This window comes from Phascolarctos cinereus, unplaced genomic scaffold (genome assembly GCF_003287225.1).
Source record: "Phascolarctos cinereus isolate Bilbo 61053 unplaced genomic scaffold, phaCin_HiC Scaffold_4;HRSCAF=312, whole genome shotgun sequence".
Lineage (NCBI taxonomy): Eukaryota > Metazoa > Chordata > Mammalia > Diprotodontia > Phascolarctidae > Phascolarctos > Phascolarctos cinereus.
Window position 1 is genome coordinate 701,352,069 of NW_027555847.1, and position 22,304 is coordinate 701,374,372.

Consider the following 22,304-nt stretch of genomic DNA (forward strand, 5'->3'; position numbering starts at 1 on the left):
TATGTGTCTGAGGTCGGATTTGAACTCGGGTCCTCCTGACTCTAGGGCTGGTGCTCTATCCACCGCGCCACCTACCTGCCCCTGGGCACCATATTTTAAGAAGAGAATTCTTCAGCTGGAGAGTGACCTGAGCAGGTTCTTAAATTAATGCTCTAAGAGATTCATTTGGAGGAATGGAGGTTGCTTAATGTAAAGATTTATGAGGTTTGTGGTAGCTATCCTTAAATATTTGAAAGGGCATCTTGTAAAAGAAGGGCTATAGTTGCTTGCTTGGCCCCAGGAGCAACGGGTGGAGGTTGACTTGGTATGAGGAAGAACTCATCAACAGTAAGAGCTAGCCCAATATGGAACCAGCCTCCTTGGGAGATGGGAAGTTCCCCATCCCTGAAGGTCTTTGAGCAAAAGCTGGATAACCACTTGTTGGATAGAGGATTTGTTCAGGGCTTTCCTGTCTTGTTCGAAGATGAGATGGACTGGATTGTGTCTGGGGTCCTTTCCAACTCTGGGATTCTGAGTTACTGAGCTGGGATGGATGTAGTAATGGAGCTATGGGAAGGGGAGAGGTTAAAGGTGTGGGATAGGGAAGAGGATATACACAGGTGATAGTGCCAAAATGAGGGGGTGACGGAGCTGGGATCAAGGGTGGTAGATCTGTGAAGGTAAGACGTGATTGATGTTGTGGGGAACGTGATAGAGCTGGAGTTGGGCAATGATGAAGTTAGAATTATGCTAATGATAGAGTTGGGATGGGAAAGGAGATAGAGCTGTGGTGTTGGAGGTGATGGAGCTAGGATTGAGCAGTGATCAAGATGGGATTGTGATAGTGATCTCCTGGAGCTTGGATAGGAGAGAGGAGATAGGGTTGTAATGGTGGAGGTGATAGAGCCCGGGATAGGGCAGTGTTGGGATGGGGATTGTGTTAGTGATGCGAAAGGAGATAGGGCTGTGATGGTGGAGGTGATGGAGCCTGGGATAGGGCAGTGATGGAGATGGGATTGGATGATCTCTGACTCTATTCCAGCTCTGACATCCTATATGCTCTGTGGACCCTCCCGTCATTTCATCATTCCAGCTCCATCAACTCTGACATTCACTGTTCTAAGACTCATCCCAGCTTTCACATTCTTCATGCTAAGGTCCCTCTCTCAGCTCTGACATTCCATGTTCTGAGGTCCCTCCCAACTCCAACAGCCCATTTTCTAAGGTCTCTCCAAGTTCTGACATTCTCTCTTCTAAGGTCCCTTTCAGATTTGACATTCTCTGTTCTAAGGTCCCTCCCAGCTCTGACATCCCCTGTTCTAAGGTCCCTCCCAGCTCTGAAATGCTCTTTCCAGCCCTAACACTCTCTAGAGGTCATCCCAGCCCTGACATTCAATGGCCCCTCCCAGTTCTATCATTTTCTGTTCTAAACCCCTTTCCAGCCCTGACTTTCTTTGTTATAAGATCCCTCACAGCACCAACATTTTGTTTATTCTATGCCCTTCCCCCAGCTCTGATATTCCCTATTCTAAGGCCCTTCCCAGTACTGACATTCTGTGTTTTAAGGTTTCTCCCAGCTCTGACATCCTGTGTTCTAAGGCCCCATCCCAACTATACTTTTATGCTCTAAACCCCCTCCCAGATCTGGTATTTGATGATTCAGTCTGGCCACTTGACTGCCCATTCAGTGGGAAGGGTCATCCTCTTCCCTACCTTTGCTTCCCCATATGCTTTGTTCACTAGCTTGAGGCTCCCACTTAAGAGAGCCCTGGGTCTCTCCTGCCCATCACAACCTGCCCCTCCCCCAACCCCTTATTCTTATTCTTCCCCCCTCTGGGCTTCTGTGGCCGAAGGCCAGGGGAAATCCTCTGTTTCTTGTCTTATTTCTCCAAGGGTGGCAGGTGGGTGAAAGGGGTGCAGAGGAAGGAGGCTGGCTCAGCCTTCCCTGGTGGCAGAGGATGGCAGAGCTGGCGCCTGGCCCTGGAACTGAATGCACTTAAAATCCTAACAAAGAAAACGGCCGTCAGAGCAGCCAGGACTGTTAGGGGAAAGAGTCTCACAGAAGCTTTTCTGTGCCGGTGACGGGCAGAAGGAAGAGCAATCAGGAGCCTGCTCTGTTCAGCTGGGTACAGCTTGGGCAGCTCCTGTCCACTGGGATGCAGGCCCACTGTCCCCTGGGTAACCTCCCCAGGACAACTGGCCCTGTCACTGCTTGGCAGGAGGGGGGCTGGCATTGAAATCTAGGGCAGCCCCAGATAGAAAGGACAGGAGAGAAACGAGGATGGGATGGATAGATCGGGAAAGGGAAAAACAGGAGGAAGAAGTGAAAGAGGCAACAGAGACTCATGGCTCACAGGATCAGGGGAATGGGTTGGCCACTGATCAATCATGGGAGCCTAGATCTAGAGGCAGAAAGGACCTCAGAGACCGGCTAATGCACCCCCCTCGTTTTGCAGTTAAGGAAACTGAGGCCCAGGAAGAGGAAGTGACTTTGTCCATCTTGTACAGGTAGGAAGCATCAGAAATGGAATTTGAACCCAGGGCCAGAAATCTTTCCACTGTAGCACCCACATGAATGATGAGAACATCAGAGAAACAGAGGCCAAAGAGGGTGGAGGTGTTTTACTGTGGTAGCACTAAGATAGAGGAGGATGAAGAAGAAGGAAAGAACAAAGAAGGGAAAGGAGAGGGGAGAAAAGAAGAGAAAGGAAGGAGGAGAGGAGAAGTAAGTGGTGATTTGGGGGAGGGGTTGAAGGTAGAGAGGAAAGAGTAGGGAGAAGTGGGCAGGAGAAGATGGCAGAGCAAGAGAATGGTGGAGCAGAATGGAAGAGGCAGCCAATCTTAGAGAAAGGGAAGGGGTCAAGTACAAGGGGTTGAGATGAAGGATCTGCTCTCCTTGAAGGAGAGGCAGGGAAGGGGAGGAATGAGCCCCAATGAGCCAGGGTTCCCAGATTAAGCCGGGTGAGTATCAGCTGTGGGAGGAGACACCCTGTATGTCATGAGATCTCATGGCCATAAAAGAAGCCCTAGCCAACCAACCCTTCCCCCCAAACATCTCCTCCACCCAGGGGACAACACCCTGGCTGGGATTGACTGACTAGAAGGAAGCAGACTGACCTCTAAGACTCTTTGGAAATGTAAATGCCTTGTCTACATGGCCTGGGGAGAGACTTTGGTGGGCAGCGTTGGGATGAGGATTGTGTTAGTGATGGAGCTTGGGAAAAGAGATAGGGCTGTGATGATGGAGGTGATGGATCCTGGGATATAGGGCAGTGTTGGGATGGGGATTGTGTTGATGGGAGGGGTAATTGAGCTGGAGTTGTGGAGGAATGGGGAATGGGGAATGGGGAGGCAGTGTTCAAGAATTTATATTGAAGTATCAAAATCCTGGGGCAGCTAGGTGGTGCAGTGGATAGAGCACCAGCCCTGGATTCAGGAGGCCCTGAGTTCAAATCCAGTCTCAGACACATAAGACTTACTAGCTGTGTGACCCTGGGCAAGTCACTTAACCCCATTGCCTAACCCCCCCCACAAAAAAAATGAAGTATTAAAATCCAGTTCAGCACCCTCCAGAGGCTAGACTTGGAGTCAGGAAGACCAGAGTTCAAAGTCAGTCCCAGACACTTACTAGCTTGGTGACCCTGGACAAGTCACTTAGCCTTGTTTGTGCCTCAGTTTCTGCATCTATGAAATGGGAATAATGATAGCACCTGCCTCCCATGGTTGTAAGGATCACATGAATATGTGTGTAAATATATATATATGTGTGTGTGTGTGTGTGTGTGTGTGTGTGTGTGTATGTTATATATGCATGTATATACGCACACATATAGCAGTGGATATGCACATATGCACACGTACACAGTATACACAAATATGTATTATATATACACATAATATATATTGTATATACGTGTGTATTGTATTATATCTATATGTGTAATATAGTATATTGTACATATATGGGTATAATATATATATATATGTGTGTGTGTGTTGTTCACAATGTGTATGTATACATGGGGAAGCTAGCTGGTACAGTGGGTAGAGCACCGGGCCTGGAGTCAGAAAGACCTGAGTTCAAATCCAGCTTCAGGTACTTACTAGCTGTGTGACCCTGGGCAAAGTCACTTCACACTGTTTGCCTTAGTTTCCTCATTGGTAAAAGTGAGCTGGAGAAGGAAATGGCAAATTACTCCAGTATCTCTGCCAAGAATACCCCAAATTGGGTCACAAAGAGTCAGACACGACTGAAATGACTGAATGACAATAATGTATACATAATATGTATATATGTATATATATATATATGCATACACACACATATATAGGGATACTACATATTTACACATGTTTGCATAATATATATTTATAATACTTATAGATGTGTATAATATAATACATATGTGTATTATGTATGTGTGTGTATGTGTACAGATTTACTTATATAGATGCACACACAGATATATAAAGTGCTCTGCAAACATGAATAATAAGTATTTTTGTTTCCTACTGACCTCTGAGAACTCCAGGAACACTAGGGACAAGGAGAAGGTGAAGGGGAGAGACATGAAGATTTGGTAGAGGACTGGCTTCTGGAAGCTGTTCCTGGGTCCTGTCATCAGAGACTTTCTAGCTGAGTGGCCCTGAGCAAGTGACTTAACACTGTTTGCCTCAGTTTCTTCATCTGTAAAATGAGCTGGAAAAGGAAATGGCAAACCACTCTAGCATCTCTTCCAAGAAAACCCCAAATGGGGTCACAAAGAATCGGACACGATTGAACAACAGTCTTCTTATGTGCCCAAGCACTTTACAAATATTATCTCATTTCATTCTTGCAACAACCATGGGAGGTAAATACTGTTATTATCCCCATTTTACAGTCTGGGGCTGTTGAGCTCATTGGCATAGAAGGATTACGCTAATCAGAAAAAAGAAGCCAGCCTGACTTCCTCATTTATAGAGGAAGAAAGTGAGGCCTAGAGAAGGGGAAGTGACTTCTGCAGGGTCACACAGCTGAACAGGGACTAAAGCCAGCCTGTTCCCCCAGACTGGCTGGTCTCCCAGATGAGTACCAGTGAGTCCCGCTGATCAAAAGGCATTCGGAAACGTGAATGGAGATGGTTCTATGCAGCTCATCTGCCCTACAGAAGACAGCTCAGCCATGGTCTTATCTCATTTCAGGCAGCAGAGAGGGAAAGGAGTATCGCAACATCTGGTCATGTTGGTTCTGCCCCCACTGGTCCCATCTGCTCTTTGGGTCTTGGCTTCCCCTCTACCTTGGATAGAGGCAAAGCAGAGGCCCAGAACATGGGCCTATCCACCCTATGAGTTAATGGTGGACCTTGTACTAGAATTCTGGTCCCATCTCTCCAATACGTCTCCAAGGCCCAGATTGTCAGGTCACAGGGTTATAGGATAACAGGTCTAGAAATGGGAATGAACTTGAAAGTCAGTCTAGTCTAACACCTTCATTTTCCAGATGAGGAACGTGCCTGAGGTTGAATCCAGGTCTTCTGGCTTCACTCTTTCCACTGCCTCCCTGATTCTGAGTCCAATGCTCTTTTAATGAACAAAAGGGGTATGCCAGGTATACCGAGGCCAGCCTGGGATATCTGGGGAGGTCAGCATCCCATCCCTCCCCTAAGGAGCCCCTCTATGGTCTTATGAGACTCATAGCTCAGGTGCCCAAGAGCTGGACAGTATGGCATAGCGAATGCCCCTCCAATTCCTTTAAAAGCTGATTAAAAGGGTTCAGTTCCTGGGGATTTGAAGGAACACGGGCCCGAATCAGGAAGCAGAGACTTGGCACTGGCCCAGGCAAGACTCATCTCACAAGACTCCTCTTGTGGCTTGGAGATGAAAGCCAGTTAGGACGTCATCCAATGTTAGGAGAGACACCCCTGTGAGCTGGGAATAGAGAACCTGCCCGTTTTTCCCTTTCCCTGTGCTGTTGTCCCCAAGGCCACTCATTTGCCTCTGGGGAATCCGAGAGCTTCCTGGTGATCCCAGCAGGGCTCTGGACCCCTGCCCATCCCCTTCCCTCAGTCTGCTTTCCCTGATGCTCCCCTCCCTTCAGCTGCAGAGCCCCGGGCCAGGCCAGCTTTGTTGACGAGAGAGCCCACGGAAACCACTAATGTATGTCTGTTTAGCCAGATGAGGCCCCTGGGAAGGATACATGGCCAACGTTACACTTCAGATGGGATTATCGATTACACTCATGGGCTCCCAGAGGGGCCTGAGAATCATGGGCTTACTAGCTGGAGGGGAATTTCTGTAGTGTGTAGGCAGTCCATCGATAAGCATTTATTAAGCACCTACTATGTGCCAGGCACTGAGGGTACAAAGAAAGGCAAAAACAGCCTCTGCCCTCAAAGAGCTTACAGTCTGATGGAGGAGAGAAGATATAAACAGCTATGTGTAAATGAGCTAAAACAAGACAAATTGAAGATAATCAATAGAGGGAAGGCACTAGCAGTAGCAGAGGAGCTTCCTGCAGACAGTGGGATAATAACATTTCTCTAGTGCTTACTATGGACACAGCTAGGTGGCTCAGTGGTTAGAGGCCTGGAGTCTGGAGGACCTGAGTTCAAATCCAGCCTCAGACATTTTCTAGCTGAGTGGCCCTGAGCAAGTGACTTAACACTGTTTGCCTCAGTTTCTTCATCTGTAAAATGAGCTGGAAAAGGAAATGGCAAACTACTCCAGCATCTCTTCCAAGAAAACCCCAAATGGGGTCACAAAGAATCGGACACGATTGAGCAACAGTCTTCTTACGTGCCCAAGCACTTTACATATATTATCTCATTTCATTCTTGCAACAACCATGGGAGGTAAATACTGTTATTATCCCCATTTTACAGATGCGGAAACTAAGGCAAACAGGTAAAGTGACTTGCCCAGGGTCACACAGCAGGTGAGTGACTGAGGCCAGATTTGAACACAGATCTTCCTGACACCAGGCACAGTACTCTATCCATTGTACCACCTAGCTGGGGATTTGGGCCGAGACTGGAAAGAAGCCAGAAAAATGCAGAGGAAGCAGTGAGAATGAAGGAGAGAGTTCCAGGCTGGAGAAACGGCCAGTATGAAGGTGGAGAGAGAGTGAGGAGCTGAGGGTGACCCTTAGCTTTTCAGCCTGGGTGACCTAGGAAGGATAATGGTGCCCTGAACAGTGACGAGGAAGTTGGCAAAGGTGGGGGGCTTGTGGAGAAAGACAGCAGAGTTTGTTTTGGACATGTTGAGTTTGAGGTGCTTACGGAATATCCGGTTAAAGATGGCCAAATACCTCCTGACTTGGCAGATGAGGAAAGCGAGTTCCATCAAAGGGCAGTGACCTGTCCAAGGGCCACACAGGTATTAAATAGCAAAGGTCCGATTATATGCCAGGTCCTGGGACTGCAATCCCAGTGATCTCTCCAGCAAATCAGTAAATGTTTACTATGTGCCGAGAACTGTGCTGATTACCAAGGAAACAAATAAAGGAACAAAAACCGAAAACCAGTCCCTGGTTTCTGATAGGGAGAGATGATGTGCAACTGGGATAGCAAAGGGCCTGAAGATAAACCATGCGAGATTGTCCCAGGGCCTCCAGAACCGAGGAAGAGCTTAGCCAGGACCCTGAGAGTCTTAGAAGACTCCGGGGGGGAAAAAACCAAAACAAAACAAAGAAATTAACAATTGAAAAAGAAGGCTCAGGGAAGCTCCGACTGTCTCTGGTATCTGTCTCCTCCAAGCAAGGGGAATTAAGGTAGGCAACGGGATCTTGGAGTCAGTCACCACCATAGAACTGGGTGTAAAGAGTGATGGGAAAGGGAAAGGGGAGAGTGGATGTTAGGGTGCAAGAGCTGGGGAGTATGGCCAGGAGAAAGACCCTTTGATTTATAGGCAGAGGACTTCTGTTTGTGTGACTATGGGTAAATCTCTGAACCTCTCTGGACCTCAGTTTCTTCATCAATAAAATGGGGGAATTGGGACTGATTAGCCCTAAATCCTGTATTTTTAAACTGGTCTTTTTAACAGCCAGGATTGGTCATCTATGGGGTACAATCCCCCTCTTCCCAATCTCAAAATATCTCCCCTACTGGCCAGCCACAATGCCTGTGATTCCACCTTGGGAGAGTCATTCTCTGGGTTCATAGAACACCAGAGATGGAAGGGTCCTCAGAGCTCATCTGGCTTAGCACCCAGAAAACACTCGTGTTTTGTGCCATGATCAGGCTACGTATGGGATGTTTAAGGGTACCCATTTCCAGGAAGGATACAGTGGAAAGATCAATGGCTTCAGAAGACCTAGGTTCAAACCACATCTCTGTCACATTATCTTCATGACTTTGAGCAAATCTCTTAACCTCTCTGGCCTCAGTTTCATTATCTGTGAAAAGAAGGGGTTGGACTGTGCTCTAACTCTTTGATCTTTTGAACAGTGTGAAATGACTGCTAAAGAAGCTGATTTGATCTTAGGTTATGTTGATAGACCCACAGCACTCTGCCCTGGTCAGAACATACTTGGAGTATTGTGCTCAGCTCTGGGCATCACAACTTAGAAAGGAAATTCATAAGCTAGAAATCAGTGAGAGGAGGGCAACCAGCCTGAAGATCGTGCCATAGAAAGACTGAAGGGATTTGAGGATCTTTTTCCCTGGGGGAGTCAGGGGAGATAGGAGAGCTGTTGTGGACTCAAAGAGGGATTCCCTTTGTTCTGCTTGGCCCCAGAGGTCAGAACTATGGGTGTATGTTGCAAGGAGTATGAGTGAGGCTCCATATCTGAAAAAACTTACCAGTGAGAGCTATTCAAGAGTGGAGTTGGATGCCTTAGGAGATGGTAGGCTTCTTCTCATTGGAGGTAGGCTTTCCCTCACTGGTGATGAGTTCCCCCTCATTGGAGGTGGGTTCCCCCTCATTGGTGGTGGGCTCCCCGTCATTGGTGGTGGGCTCCCCCCTCATTGGTGGTGGGCTTCTCCTCATTGGTGGTGAGCTCCCCCCTCACTGGTGATGAGTTCCCCCTCACTAGTGGTGTGTTCCTTCTCAGTGGAGGTGGGTTCTCCCTCACTGGTGGTGGGCTCCCCCTCATTGGTGGTGAGCTCCCCCCTCACTGGTGATGAGTTCCCCCTCACTGGTGGTGGGCTCCCCCTCATTGGTGGTGAGCTCCCCCCTCATTGGTGATGAGTTCCCCCTCACTAGTGGTGTGTTCCTCCTCATTGGAGGTGGGTGCTACCTTACTAGTGGTGGGCTCCCCCTCATTGGTGGTGGGCTCCCCCTCATTGGTAGCAGGCTCTCCCTCATTGGTGGCAGGCTCCCCATCATTGGTGGTGAGTTCCTCCTCATTATAGGTGGGCTCCCCCTCATTGGTGGTGGGCTCCCCGTCATTGGTGGTGGGCTCCCCCCTCATTGGTGGTGGGCTTCTCCTCATTGGTGGCAGGCTCTCCCTCATTGGTGACAGGCTCCCCCTCATTGGTGGTAGGCTCCCCCTCATTGGTGGTGAGTTCCTCTTCATTGGAGGTAGGTTTCTCCCTCACTAGTGGTGGGCTCCCCCTCATTGGTGGTGGGCTCCCCCTCACTAGTGGTGGGTTCCCCCTCATTGGTGGTGGACTCCCCCTCATTTGTGGTGGGCTCCCCCTCATTGGTGACAGGCTCCCCCTCATTGGTGGTAGGCTCCCTCTTATTGGTGGTGAGTTCCTCCTCATTGGAGGTGGGTTCTCCCTCACTAGTGATGGGCTCCTCCTCATTGGAGGTGGGCTCCCCCTCATTGGTGGTGGGCTTCCCATCATTGTATGGTAGGCTACCCCTCACTGAGTAGGCTCCCCCTCATTGGTGGTGGGCTCCCCCTCATTGGTGATGAGTTCTCCCTTACTAGTGGTGGGCTGCCCCTCATTGGTGGCAGGCTCCCCCCCACTAGTGGTGGGTTCCCCCTTATTGGTAGTGGGCTCCCCTCTCATTGGTGGTAGGCTCCCCCCCCATTGGTGGTAAGCTCCCCCTCATTGGTGGTGGCTCCCCTTTACTAGTGATGGGTTCCCCCTCATTGGTGACAGGATCCCCCTCATTGGAGGTGGGCTCCCCATCATTGGTCACAGGCTCCCCCTCATTGGTCACAGGCTCCCCCTCATTGGTCACAGGCTCCCCCTCATTGGTCACAGGCTCCCCCTCATTGGTGGTGAGTTCCCCTCATTGGAGGTGGGTTCTCCCTCACTAGTGGTAGGCTCACCCTCATTGGTGGCAGGCTCCCTCTTACTAGTGGTGGGTTCCCCCTCATTGGTGGCAGGCTCCCCCTCATTGGAGATCTCCAAGCAGAAGCTGGATGACCACATATTGGGCATGCCAAAGAGGGTATTCTTCTTGTTCAGGCAGGAGTTGGATTCAATGGCCATTGAGATCCATGCCAAATCTAAGATCCTTCAAGTCTTTGATAACTGATGTAATGGCACTTAGGAAGGATTGGGGATGGCCAAGCCTTGCTTCTTGCGGTTATTATGGCCACTTGGGGACCCTGAGTCCAGGCCTCTGATGGCCTCTTGTTCTTCCCAAAGTTCTGAGCAGGGGAGGTCCTTCTTCTGCAGTGGGGTTGTCCCAGGCTACATGCACAAACACGTGACCTTGCTTTTATAACTCTCTGCAGTAGCTGCTGCCTTCATGTTTTTCCCCCTCAGCCTGACAGGATGTCCCATGACCACCTTCCCCTCTTGGGCCCTGGCCCAGCTCCCTTTCCGGTGGGGGCCCCTTTGGCCAGCCAGCAGCGGCCCCTTTCCTCATGACTCTCCCACCCACATACTGAAGTCATTTCCCTTCACCCCAGAGATGAGGACCGAGGTTGGAGAAGAGAGGGAAGAGGTCACAGCTGTTGTTCTTCAGGGCCCCCCACTAAAAGGGAGGTAGGAGGAACAAAAATAGGGAGGGGGCAATTTGTGCTCCATTGTAAGAAGCTAAGAGGGAAGATGGCAGTGAAGAACCACTGATAAAAAATGTTGTTTCAGTTATGTCCAACTCTTCATGACCCCTTTTGGGGTTTTCTTGGTAAAGACAGTGGAGTGGTTTATCATTTCCTTCTCCAGCTTATTTTACAGATAAGGAAACTGAGGCAAACAGGGTTAAGTGACTTGCCCAGGGACACATAGCTAGGAAGTGTCTGAGGCTGGATTTTAACTCATAAAGAAATCTTCCTGACTCCAGAACCGGCATTCTATCCACCATACTACCCAGCTGCCACATGTCTATAATGATTTAAGGTTTATAAATTATAAATTCACAAAAGCCCTCATGAGGGAGGTGGTGCTATTATTACCCCTCCCATGTGACAAATGAGGAAACTGAGGAAACTCACCCAGGTGAGGGGGGCAGACCTGGCAGGTGACCAAGATGGGGTAGGGTGGAACCAGTGTAACAAGCTAGACTGAACATCCCTCTGGAATAGATGAACCGATGATGGTGGAAGGTCTACCCAGGCCCCTCCCCATTGGGCTGTGATTACCAAGTCATCAAGCCAGAATCTCATAGATCAATGGCTGCCTAGTCCTACCTATACATGACCAAAGATCCCCTCTCCATAAAACCCGACAAATGGTCTTTGCTTGAAGACATCTGATCAAGGGAACCCACTCCCTTCCCAGCCAGCCCATTCCATCTTGGGATTACTCTAATTATTAGGAAGTTTTTCCAGACATCAAGCCTAAATCTGCCCCCTTGCGTCTTCCACCCACTACTTCTTGTTCTGGAGCCAAGTAGAACTAGTTGAATCCCTCCCCCACACCCTTTAAATATTTGAAGACAGTTTCTTGCCCTTCCTGAGCTCCTCCCTCACATGCCAGAAACTCAAGGTCCTTCATCACTACCCTACTTGACCTCCTCTGACCACTCTTGACCCACTTATTAACGTCCTGCCTAAAGCATGACGCCCCGAATCAAACATGAGATTCCCTATTTGTCTCACCAGAGCAGACTACAGTAGGACTAATTAACAACAAAAATAACTAATAATAACTAGCATTTATATAATGCTTTACATTTTACAAAGTCCATGAATGTTACCTCATTTGATCCTCTCAACAGCCCTGAGTCCTTCCTCTGAGGGTCAGGTGCTGTGAGATAGGTACTATAATAATAATAACATTTATATGTGTGTGTGTGTGTGTGTTTAATTTAGTATATGTAGATATAAATACATGATTGTATAAAATATAATTTAAAAAAACAAAAAATTATAACCATTTTATAACAACATAATAATATGATAAAATAGAAATATATAATTATGTAATTATATAAAATATATAATATAAAATAAGTATCTATTTAATAGTATTTAAAAATGAGTTTAGGGTTTGCAAAGTGCTTTACAAATATTATTTCATTTAATCCTCACAACTCCCTTGGGAAATAGAGGCTATTGTTATCCTCATTTTACAGATGAGGAAACTGAGGCAAGCAGGGGTTAAGTGACTTGCCCACCATTTAGTAATTGAATGAAACTGAATTTGAACTTGGGAGCTCTGGGCCTGAAATCAGGAAGACCTGAGTTCAAATCTGGTGTCAGTACTTATGAGCTTTGTGATCCTGGGCAAGTCACTTAACCTCTTTGCCTCAGTTTCCTCATCTGTAAAATGAGGATAAGTAATAGCACCTACTCAGGCACAGTGCCTGGCACATAATAATCACTGGATAAATGCTAGCTATTATCATTATTTTTCAAATCCAATCTCAGATACTTACGAGCTGTGAGACCTTGGGCAAGTCACTTAACCTCTGCTCGCCTCAATTTCCTCATCTGTGAACTGGGGATACTAATAGCATCTATCTCTCAGGGTCGTTGTGAGGATCAAATGAAAAAGTAATCATAGGTCACTTAGCACATAGCACATAGCAAGCGCTATGTAAATGTGAGCTGTTATTATTATTATTATCATTATTCCCGACTCCAGGTCCTGTGTTCTATCCACTGAATCACCCAGCTGCCTATGAGATAAGGAAAGAGGCCCAGGGACTTTTGTGACTTGCCTTGTGCCATACAGGTGGCAGATCTGAGAACAAAACTTGGGCCTCCTGACTCCCAGGACCAAGTCATTCTTGTCCTGAAAGTGCATGTCTTCTCCCTGTGTGACCTTGGGCGAGTCACTCAACCAGATGAACTGGTGCCTAAGTCTTGGATTCAATATGCACTCCTCCTAGAATGGTGCCAAGATATAACACTCGTTTATAAACTGTTTCTTGCCAGCTTTAGAAAAGAAATTCTGAAAGTCTGCTGTTTTGGATGCTGGAAATATGAATTTTAGATCGCTCTAAATCTCAGAAATGGGCAGCTAGGTGGCTAAGTAAGCATTTTACAAATGTTATCTCATTTGATATTACTACTTTTTCAGGCAGCTTTTGAAACTTTTTTTCCCCCTTTTTTAAGGCAACTGGGGTTAAGTGACTTGCCTAGGATCACACAGTAAGTGTCAAATGTTTGGTCCAAGACACATTTGAACTCAGGTCCTCCTGACTTCAGGGCCAGCGCTCTATCCACTGCGCCACCTAGCTGCCCCTCATTCCACTTTTGGAAAGCTCTAATTGTTTAAAGCTAGGTGGCAGCTGGGTGGTACAGTGGATAGAGTGCCTGGCCTGGAGTCAAGAAGACTCATCTTCCTGAGTTCAAATCTGGCCTCAGACACTTACTAGCTGTGTGACCCTGGGCAAGTCATTTAACCCTGATTGCCTTGGTTTCCTCATCTGTAAAATGAGCTGGAGAAGGAAATAGTAAACCACTCCAGGATCTCTGCCAAGAAAACTCCAAATGGTGTCAAGAAGAATCAGATATGACTGAAAGACAACAAAACTACAAGAAATCTCTGATCCTCTTAAGTGGGGAGCGATGCTTTTAACTGGACTGTTCTATGGAATTCTCCTTAGGAAATACAGTAGCCAAAGGCACCGAAAGAAACAGTCTAGGCAATCCAGAAGCATTTATTGAGCATCTAGGCACTATATAAACACCAAAGATACAAAGAGAAGCAAAAAAAAATGGCCCTGTCCTCAAGGAGCTCACAATCTAATAGTGAGTTTCCCTGTCACCCAGCATACTGGGTGCACTCTGAGAGAATTGGAACTCAGGCATCCCTGTCTGCTGAGCTCAGAGAGTCTGGCTCCAGAATGAAGTGGGGTGGGCGCTGGAGTAGGAGGATTTCTGGGCTATTTCTCTTGCTGGTTCTAGGATGTCACTGCCCTAGTCTTGGATGGGAGTTAGAAGCCATTCTGCACTGAAGGGAAGCTGTGGAAAATTGCCAAGGAGGTAGAGACAAGGACTGGAAGCTTGAGGGGTGTGGGGTAACCTGCCCTGGAAAGACAGTCTCCCTAATTACTCCACTCCCAAAGGCCCCACTCGGGAGATTTCAATCTCGTTTGGAAAGGGCTCCAGGGACCAAGTCTTAATAACTACCGGAAAACAGGCAGAAAAATCAATACCCTTGTAAATAGAGCAGTGGCCAACAAGAACTCAGCAGCCAGCCTGTGCTGGACAGTGCTGACCTACCCAACTCTGTCCATATAAGCCAAGGAAGGTGGAGGCTTCTGCACCTTTGCTGCTAAACAGGGCCAGACCCAGCTGGACCTTGGTACTCTCCTTCCACATCCCCTCCCTTTGACTCCATTCCCATTTCCCTGCAATGCGTTACTGAGCCAGAGCAGCATCCCATCCTAAAGATTCCCCTTCTCCCTCACCTCACCATCAGTCCCTGGATGTGCCTAGCCTGTGCCGAGTGACAATGAATGACTCAGTCAACTGGACTACTTTCTCTCTCTCTAATTTGAAACCTTTCCCCCTCTCCTCTCACATCTGCTCATAGATTCCTAAGTTTTTGTTCCAGAAGTCAAAGGGACCTAAAAGACCATGTAAGACCAACCCCGTCATTTTTAAGGAGGAGGAAATGGAGAGGGGAAGTGACTTACCCAAGGTCTCACAGGCAGTAAGTGGAAGAGATGGGATTTGAACCGCTTGACAGTTCTAACTCCTCAGTATTTCTCCCTTCATCCCCCTGACCCTCCTTTGTACTAGTCTTCATTACCACCCACTCCCACTATTGCAGTTTCCTGTTTAATAGATTATCCTACCTGTTAATCTCTCTGCAGTCTAATGGGGCCAAACTAACCTCTCTAACACATGGATTGGGTTATATTTCACCTCTGCTCAAAACCCTCAACTCAGTTGCTTCCTGGATAAAATTCATATTCCTCTGCCTGGCATTCAGTGCTCTCCAGAACATGACATCACCTTGACTTTCCAACTTTGTCTCATATTGCACACACACAGTATGCTTTGAGCCACCAACCCTCTCCTCTCTTCCTCTCTCTCCCTCTCTCTCTCTCTCTCTCTCTCTCTCTCTCTCTCTCTCTCTCTCTCTCTCTCTCTCTCTCCCACACACACACACACACACACACACACACACACACCACTATTCCCTGTGTCTGAAATGCCTTGTCTGTTGAAAATCCAATACTCAAAGACTAGCTCTTCCATGGAGCCTATCCTGGTTGCTAACATCCTCCCTATTTGACCTCATGGAGTGCTTTGTTTCCGCCTCTCTAAAGACTTGGTATTTTGTACATAGCTACTTGTATTTGGTGTCTTAACCTCCTACGAGACCATAAGCTCTGCAAGGGAAGGAAGCCTGTCTTTTCTAAACCTTCTGTCTCAGTGCCTCATGTGCTCTGCACACAATTCAGTAGGTACTTAGTGAATGTCCAGTGAATGAATAAACAAATGAAAGAGGAGTCGGCCAATAAGCATTCAGTAAGTGCCTACTTTGTGTCAGGTGCCATGCTAACCCCTGGAGATACAAAGAAAGGCCGCAGACAGATCCCAAGGGGTCACAGCCTAACTCAGGAGATGATATGAAGACAACTCCGTACAAACAAGGTGTTTTCAGGATAAATTGGAGATTATCAATAGAATGAAGGAGAATCAGGGAAGGTTTCTCATTTTATTGTTCAGTTGTTTCAATCGTGTCTGACTCTCTGTGACCCCATATGAGGTTTTCTTGGCAAAGATACTGTAGTGGTTTACCATTTCCTTCATTTTACAGATGAGGAAACTGAGGCAAAGAGGGTTAAGTGACTTGCCCAGGGTCACACAGCTAGTAAGTGTCAAGTGTCTGAGGCCATGCTTTAAGATTGCTAAAGCACTTTGCTTTATAAATACTATTCTCACTACAACTCTGGGAGATAGGTACTATTACTATGCTCATTTTACAGATGATAAAGTTAAAGTGACTTGACCAAGGTCACAGAGCTAGGAAGTGTCTGGGGCTGAATTTGAACTCAGTTCTTCCCAACTCCAGGTCCAGCGCTCTATCCACAGTGCCACCTAGCTGCCTGCCTGGATCATAGGATCATAGATGTAGAACTGGAAGGGTAGAGGTCGCCTAGGGGTCCATCCTCCTCCTTTTCACAAATGAGGCGCTGGGGCCCAGAGGAGACTCCCCAGTTCCACAGCCATAGGAAACACCTGATTGATGCTTGATGGACGGGAAAGGGCGTGAGGGGAGGCGGGGCTCAGGTCAGGCTCATCGCCACGCCTCCTTCTTTTCCCGGCAGGGACGATGCGGCCGGTCCGAAGGAACTTCTATGACCCGTCCTCGGCACCTGGGAAGGGCATCGTGTGGGAGTGGGAGAACGACGGTGGCTCCTGGACACCGTATGACATGGACATCTGCATCACCATCCAGAATGCCTATGAGAAGCAGCATCCGTGGCTGGACCTTTCTTCACTGGGCTTTGGCTACGTGATTTATTTCAACAGCATGTCTCAGATGAACCGGCAGACCCAGCGGAAGAGGCGGGTGAGGCGGCGCATGGACCTTGCCTACCCACTGACCATTGGTTCCATCCCCAAATCCCAGTCCTGGCCAGTGGGCGCCAACTCGGGCCAGCCGTGTTCTTGCCAGCAGTGCCTGTTAGTCAACAGTACCCGGGCTGCTTCTAATGCCATCCTTGCCTCACAGCGAAGGAAGATGTACCAGGCCTCGGGCAATGGCACGGGGACAGGCACGTTGCCCGTGCGCCAGAGTAACACCTTCAACGGGACCGGGACTACACTGTGGGCTGGGGGCACTGGCCCCCCGGGAGGGGCAGCCAAGGGGGAGCCCGGGCGGTCACCTGGTGGGGCACCAGGGGGCAACTTTTCTCGGAGCCAGAGTGCTCCTGGTGGTGCCCAGCTCCCCAGACAAAACAATCTGAACCGGCCGGGAACTCAGCGTGTGGCCGTCCTGAGTACCAGGGCATCTATTCCACCTGGGTAAGATGGGATGTCTCCGAGGAGTCTAGGGTGGGAGGAACGGAGGAGGGGAACACATCTGCCATCCCAGGGTCATCTCTGAAGTGCTCTGGGGGGGAGACCAACCTGGCACAAGTGCAGGGGCTTTAGACCAAAGGACCCTAGAAGCCAGTAGTCCAACTCCATCATCATATAGGTGAAGAAATTGAGGCCTAGGGCAGTCCAAGGTCATGCGCCTAGTAAATGTCTGAGGCGGAATTTGGACCCAACCTAGAACTGGAAAGTATCTCGGAGGTCCTATAGACCAACCCCCTAATTTTATCAATTGAGGAAACTGATACCAAAGAGATTATGTGACGTCCATGTGAAGGGATGGTGGAAAGAAGTTTCGTGGGATTTAGAACTTGAGGAGAACCTTAGAAAGCATCTTGCACAATTATGAGGATAAGCTGAGGTCCAGGGAGGTCATAGGGGTCGTAGGTCTAGAATGGGAAAAGACCTTAGAAAGATCTTTTCCCATAACTTTTACAGATGAGGAAACTGAGCTCTAGGAAATTACATGATTTGCCCAAGGTGTCTCTCTCTTGCTTTCTCTCTCTTTCCCTCTCTCTCTCTCCTCCCTCCTCTCTCTCCCTCTCTCCCTCTCCTTCTCTCTCTCTCCTGTCTCTCCTCTCTCTCTCCCTCTTCTCTCTCTTTCTCTCTCTCCTGTCCTCTCTCCTCCTCCTCTCTCTCTCTCTCTCTCTCTCTCTCTCTCTCTCTCTCTCTCTCTCTCTCTCTTTCTCTATCTCTCTATCTCTCCTCTTTCTGTCTCTCTCCTCCCTTTGTCTCCCTCTCTGTCTGTCTCTGTATCTTTCTCTCTGTCTGTGTTTCTCTCCCCCCTCCCTTTCTCTGTCTGTCTGTCTCTCTCAGACACACACAAACACAAAAAGTAGCACAGCAGGGAGTTAAATTCCCCCTCAATTCACAGATGAGGAAACTGAGGCTCAGGAGAGGAGGGAGTTGCCCAAGATGATCCAGCTAGTAATCATCACAGACAGGATCTGAGCCACCTCCCTTTGACTGAAGGATGAAGCTCTCTTTTTACTGTACCATCATGCCTCTGGGGAGAGCCACATCTTGGAAAATGTGAGGCAGGAGTTGTCTTTCAGCTGGGGGGCAATCAGGGAAGGCTGTGTGGTGGAGGTGATGTCAAAGCTGAGCAGGACTCTGGGAGCATAAAGGGATAGACTCGAATTACTTTTAGACCTCCTTCAGAAATGTCTGCATTGGATGCCAAGCTTAGGAGATGTGTCCAGTTCCAATGAGTGGATGAAAGAGAATAAGAACAAAGACAGAAACTCTTGCCCCCCCCCTCCCTTGGCCAATCTGATGGTTTAGTCAGCGTGGTCCTCTGATCACCGACATCAGCCAGCCTGTCCTCTGAGTCTTCCTCAAAGCCTGGTGGTCCCTACCACCACTAGCACTCAGCTGGCACAGCCTTAAGAGCCCAGGGTCACTCCTACTATTAGGTATCAGAAGAGAACTTCAGTGAAAGCCACACTATTCTCTGTGGTAATAACTATGAGCAGCAAGGTGATACAGTGGATAGAGAGCTGAGAGGCTCGAGCCTCTGCCTTTAACACATACTAGCTGTGTAACCCTGGGCAAGTCACTTAAGCTCCCAGTGACCTAGACAATTCACCAAGTCTAAGTCACAGAGGAAGCGCCAACCTCCATTGGTGGAGGGAATTTCCTCATCCAGGAATCTCCCATACCAATGAAATCATAGGGCCAATATCTATCCCCTAAAAATAATCCTAATGGCTTCGATTTCTGTCCTATCTTATAGAATCTAGAGAGACCTTTAGGACCAGCCCCTCTGGGTGCAGCCAGAGAAATCCAAGTCCCCAGGGCTTGGTTAAGACAGAGTGGGGTGAAGGACCTCCACAGGGTTGTCAGTGCCCAAAGCCCAGATAAAGAAGGAGGGGGCAGGTTGGAGCAGCTTGTGCTCCAGCTGCCGTCAGTTAGCAAGCCAGGCTCCCCAGGGATCTCGAGCTTCGCCAGCCAAAGCCAGTCTCATTAATCACTGTCCCTGGCAGGAAAAGGGAGAGAAGAAAAGAGAGAAACAGGAGGAGGAGGAGGAAGACACAGAGGTTGAGAGGAAAGAGGGTAGAGGCAGAGGAAGGGAAAGTAACATCTTTGGGCAACCACACTGACAGTGTGTGTCCTTTTTCTCACAACAGCTTTGTGACGTAAACAGATAAGGGGGGGGGGGAAGGGAAATAGAGAGAGGGAAATGAGTGGTAGATATCTAGAGAAATAGATGCTAGAGATAGAGATAGAAATAGATGATAAAGAACTAAAAATATGATTGCTATGTGACTGATAGATTTAGAAATAGATGATAGAAATATATAGAGAGAAATTGAGGATATAGAGAGAGAAACTGTGAAATATAGAGATAGAAGTAGAGGATAGATAAATGGTAGAGATAGAAATAGTTGATAGATGACCAAGAGACAGAACTAGATGATTGATAGATTATTGGGGGCAGCTAGATGGACCAGTGGATAGAACACCAACCTTGGAATCAAAAGGATCAGAGTTCAAATCCATCTCCAACACTTACCGGCTGTGTGACCCTGGACAAGTCACTTAACCCTGATTGCCTCCAAAAAAGAAGAAAAAAAGAACATAGATTATTGATAGAGATAGAAATAAATGACAGCTAGAGAGAGAGAGAGATTGATAGAGATAGAAATAGATGATAGCTAGTTAGAATGCTAAGGGCTTACTATGTCCTAGGCACTGCAACAAATATTGCGAATACAAATAAAAGCAAGACAGTCCCTGCCCTCAAGGAGCTTACATTCTAATAGGGGAAGCTGATTAGGGAGAGAAAGCAAATCATAGCTTTCCCCACATCTCCCCACAGGTGAGATAATTGAGGTGAGATAACAGAAAGGACATGCCCAAGGTCACACAAGTGAGAAGCTGGGGACCTGAACCCAGGCCAAGTCCAATGCATGGAGGACCCTGAAAGTCAGATAGAGATGATGATGATGATGGTGATGGTGGTGACGATGATGATGATTGATGGTGATGGTGATGGTGATGATGGTGATGGTGATGATATCTGTCATTTATATAGCCCTTTAAGGTTTGCAAAGCCCTTCACATATGCTAACTTTTGATTCTCACAATGACCCTGGGAGGTAGGTGATATTATTATCCCCATTTGGCAGAGGAGGAAACTGAGGCTGAGGGCAGTTAAATAAGGAAGTTGCCCAGGGTCACACAACTGGTAAGACTGGAGCATTCTGGTCTTCCTGCCTCCACGTCCAGCTCTCTAGTTGGATCAGATGTGGTAGACAAAAGGGAGCCTTTGTAGGGTCTGGAGCAGGGGAATGGTATGATGAGTCCCCAGGTATTAAGCACCTTATGTGCCAGGCACTGAGGATGCAAAGACTGAAGTGAATCCCTGCCTTCAAGGAGTTTACATTATACAGTGGGAGACTCCCCATACAGAGTATGCATATAATTATATACAACATAAGTATATAAAATATGTAAAATAAAATACAAAGTGATGGTAGAGGCCACTAGGAGGTGGGGTAGGGGTAGGAAACGGGAAGAGATAGTGCTTGAGCTGAGGAGCAGAATAAGAAAGAAACTAGTGTGAGAAAGAAAGAAAGAGAAAGAAAGAAAGAGAAAGAAAGAAAGAAAGAAAGAAAGAAAGAAAGAAAGAAAGAAAGAAAGAAAGAAAGAAAGAAAGAAAGAAAGAAAGAAAGAAAGAAAGAAAGAAAGAAAGAAAGAAAGAAAGAAAGAAAGAAAGAAAGAAAGAAAGAAAGAAACTGGTGAAAGAAGCCAGAGTCAAACAATGCCTGCGACCTGGGCTGCCATCTACTCCTACTCCTACGCAAAAGTAATCCCCAATATAACACAGCCAAGAAGAGATCCTTTAGCCTCTGTTTGAAGGCCTCCAGGGAGGGAAGGCCACAGCTAACTAGGGCAGCCCGTTCCACTTTGGGACAGATGGCTCTCAGTCTATGAGGAAGCTTTTCCTGACAAAATCCACCCATTTCTCCTGGTTTGTACCTTTGGGGACAAAGCAGAAGACAACTTATCCCTTTTCCAGGGGACAATCCTTTCAGTCCTTGGATGAAGAAGGCGCTAATGTTCCCCTTCTCACCTCCAAGCTAAACATCCCCAGTGTCTTCAGCTGATCCTTCTATGCCATAAGTGAAGGGCTCTTCACCTTGGTCACTCTCTGCCCAACTTATGAGTCATCTTCCTAAAATTCATGAAGAAGCTAGGTAGCCTATTGAATAGAGTGCTAGATCTGGAGTGAAGAAGACCTGAGTTCAAATCCAGCCTCAGATACTTCCTAGTGAGACCTTGTGTAAGTTACTTAACTTTTGACTGCCTTAGTATCCTCATCTCTAAAATGGGTATGATGATAGTACCTGGCACCTGGAGAGCTCAAATGAGATCATAATTGTAAAGTGCTGTGCAAACTTTATGCTAGCTCTTATGTGTTGCCCAGGACCAAACTTCTTTCCTGCTATGTTATCTTCTAGATAGAGGAATAGATAGAGAAAACCCTCTCCACGGCCTTGCAATCACCACTGACCTAGGGAGGAACCCAGGTATCCCTGATCTTATACTCTCTACTCCCTCTTGGCCTCTCCAAGCTTTACTCTAACCTGCGGAGAGGTAGGTCCTGGAGCAATCTATTAATTGATTTTACAGATAAAGAAACCAAGGCAATCAGATATTAAGTGACTTTCCCAGGATCGTACAATTAGTAAAATCAAAGATCTCCATGAGATCTTTCTGCCATGGCCAGGCATGGTCCCTGAGAGCTATGTGTGTGGGGCAGGGGGAGTGTGTCATCCTACAGGTGGCAGGAAGTTTGCCAGTCCCCTCCCCCAGAACGTGTGTCTCCCTTATTCTCCCTTTCAGACCCAAAGGTCTAGGACAGAGGAAGCAATGAAGAATGCTGCTGTGTGTGATGGTGGGAGTGGAGGGGTTCCATAAGCCTGGGAGGGATAAAATAGGAGAGCTGGAGTCCAAGACAGGAGCAGACCTATCCTGGCCCCAGCCTGGA

The 22,304-nt window shown here is 47.7% G+C and overlaps 1 protein-coding gene across 5 annotated transcripts in view; it reads left to right on the plus strand.

Moving 5' to 3' along the window:
* DTX1 (deltex E3 ubiquitin ligase 1) overlaps window positions 1–22,304 on the plus strand; it is a 62,183-nt gene that overhangs the window by 18,356 nt on the left and 21,523 nt on the right. For 3 of the 5 annotated variants that reach the window (XM_020978037.2, XM_020978038.2, XM_020978040.2), the window contains one exon: window positions 16,537–17,236. In XM_020978037.2, coding sequence (XP_020833696.1) covers window positions 16,537–17,236 — 700 coding nt within the window. Of the gene's footprint in view, window positions 1–6,598; window positions 6,813–14,789; window positions 14,910–16,536; window positions 17,237–22,304 lie in introns of those variants that run through there. The other 2 variants (XM_020978039.2, XM_078154327.1) reach the window with 2 other exon arrangements.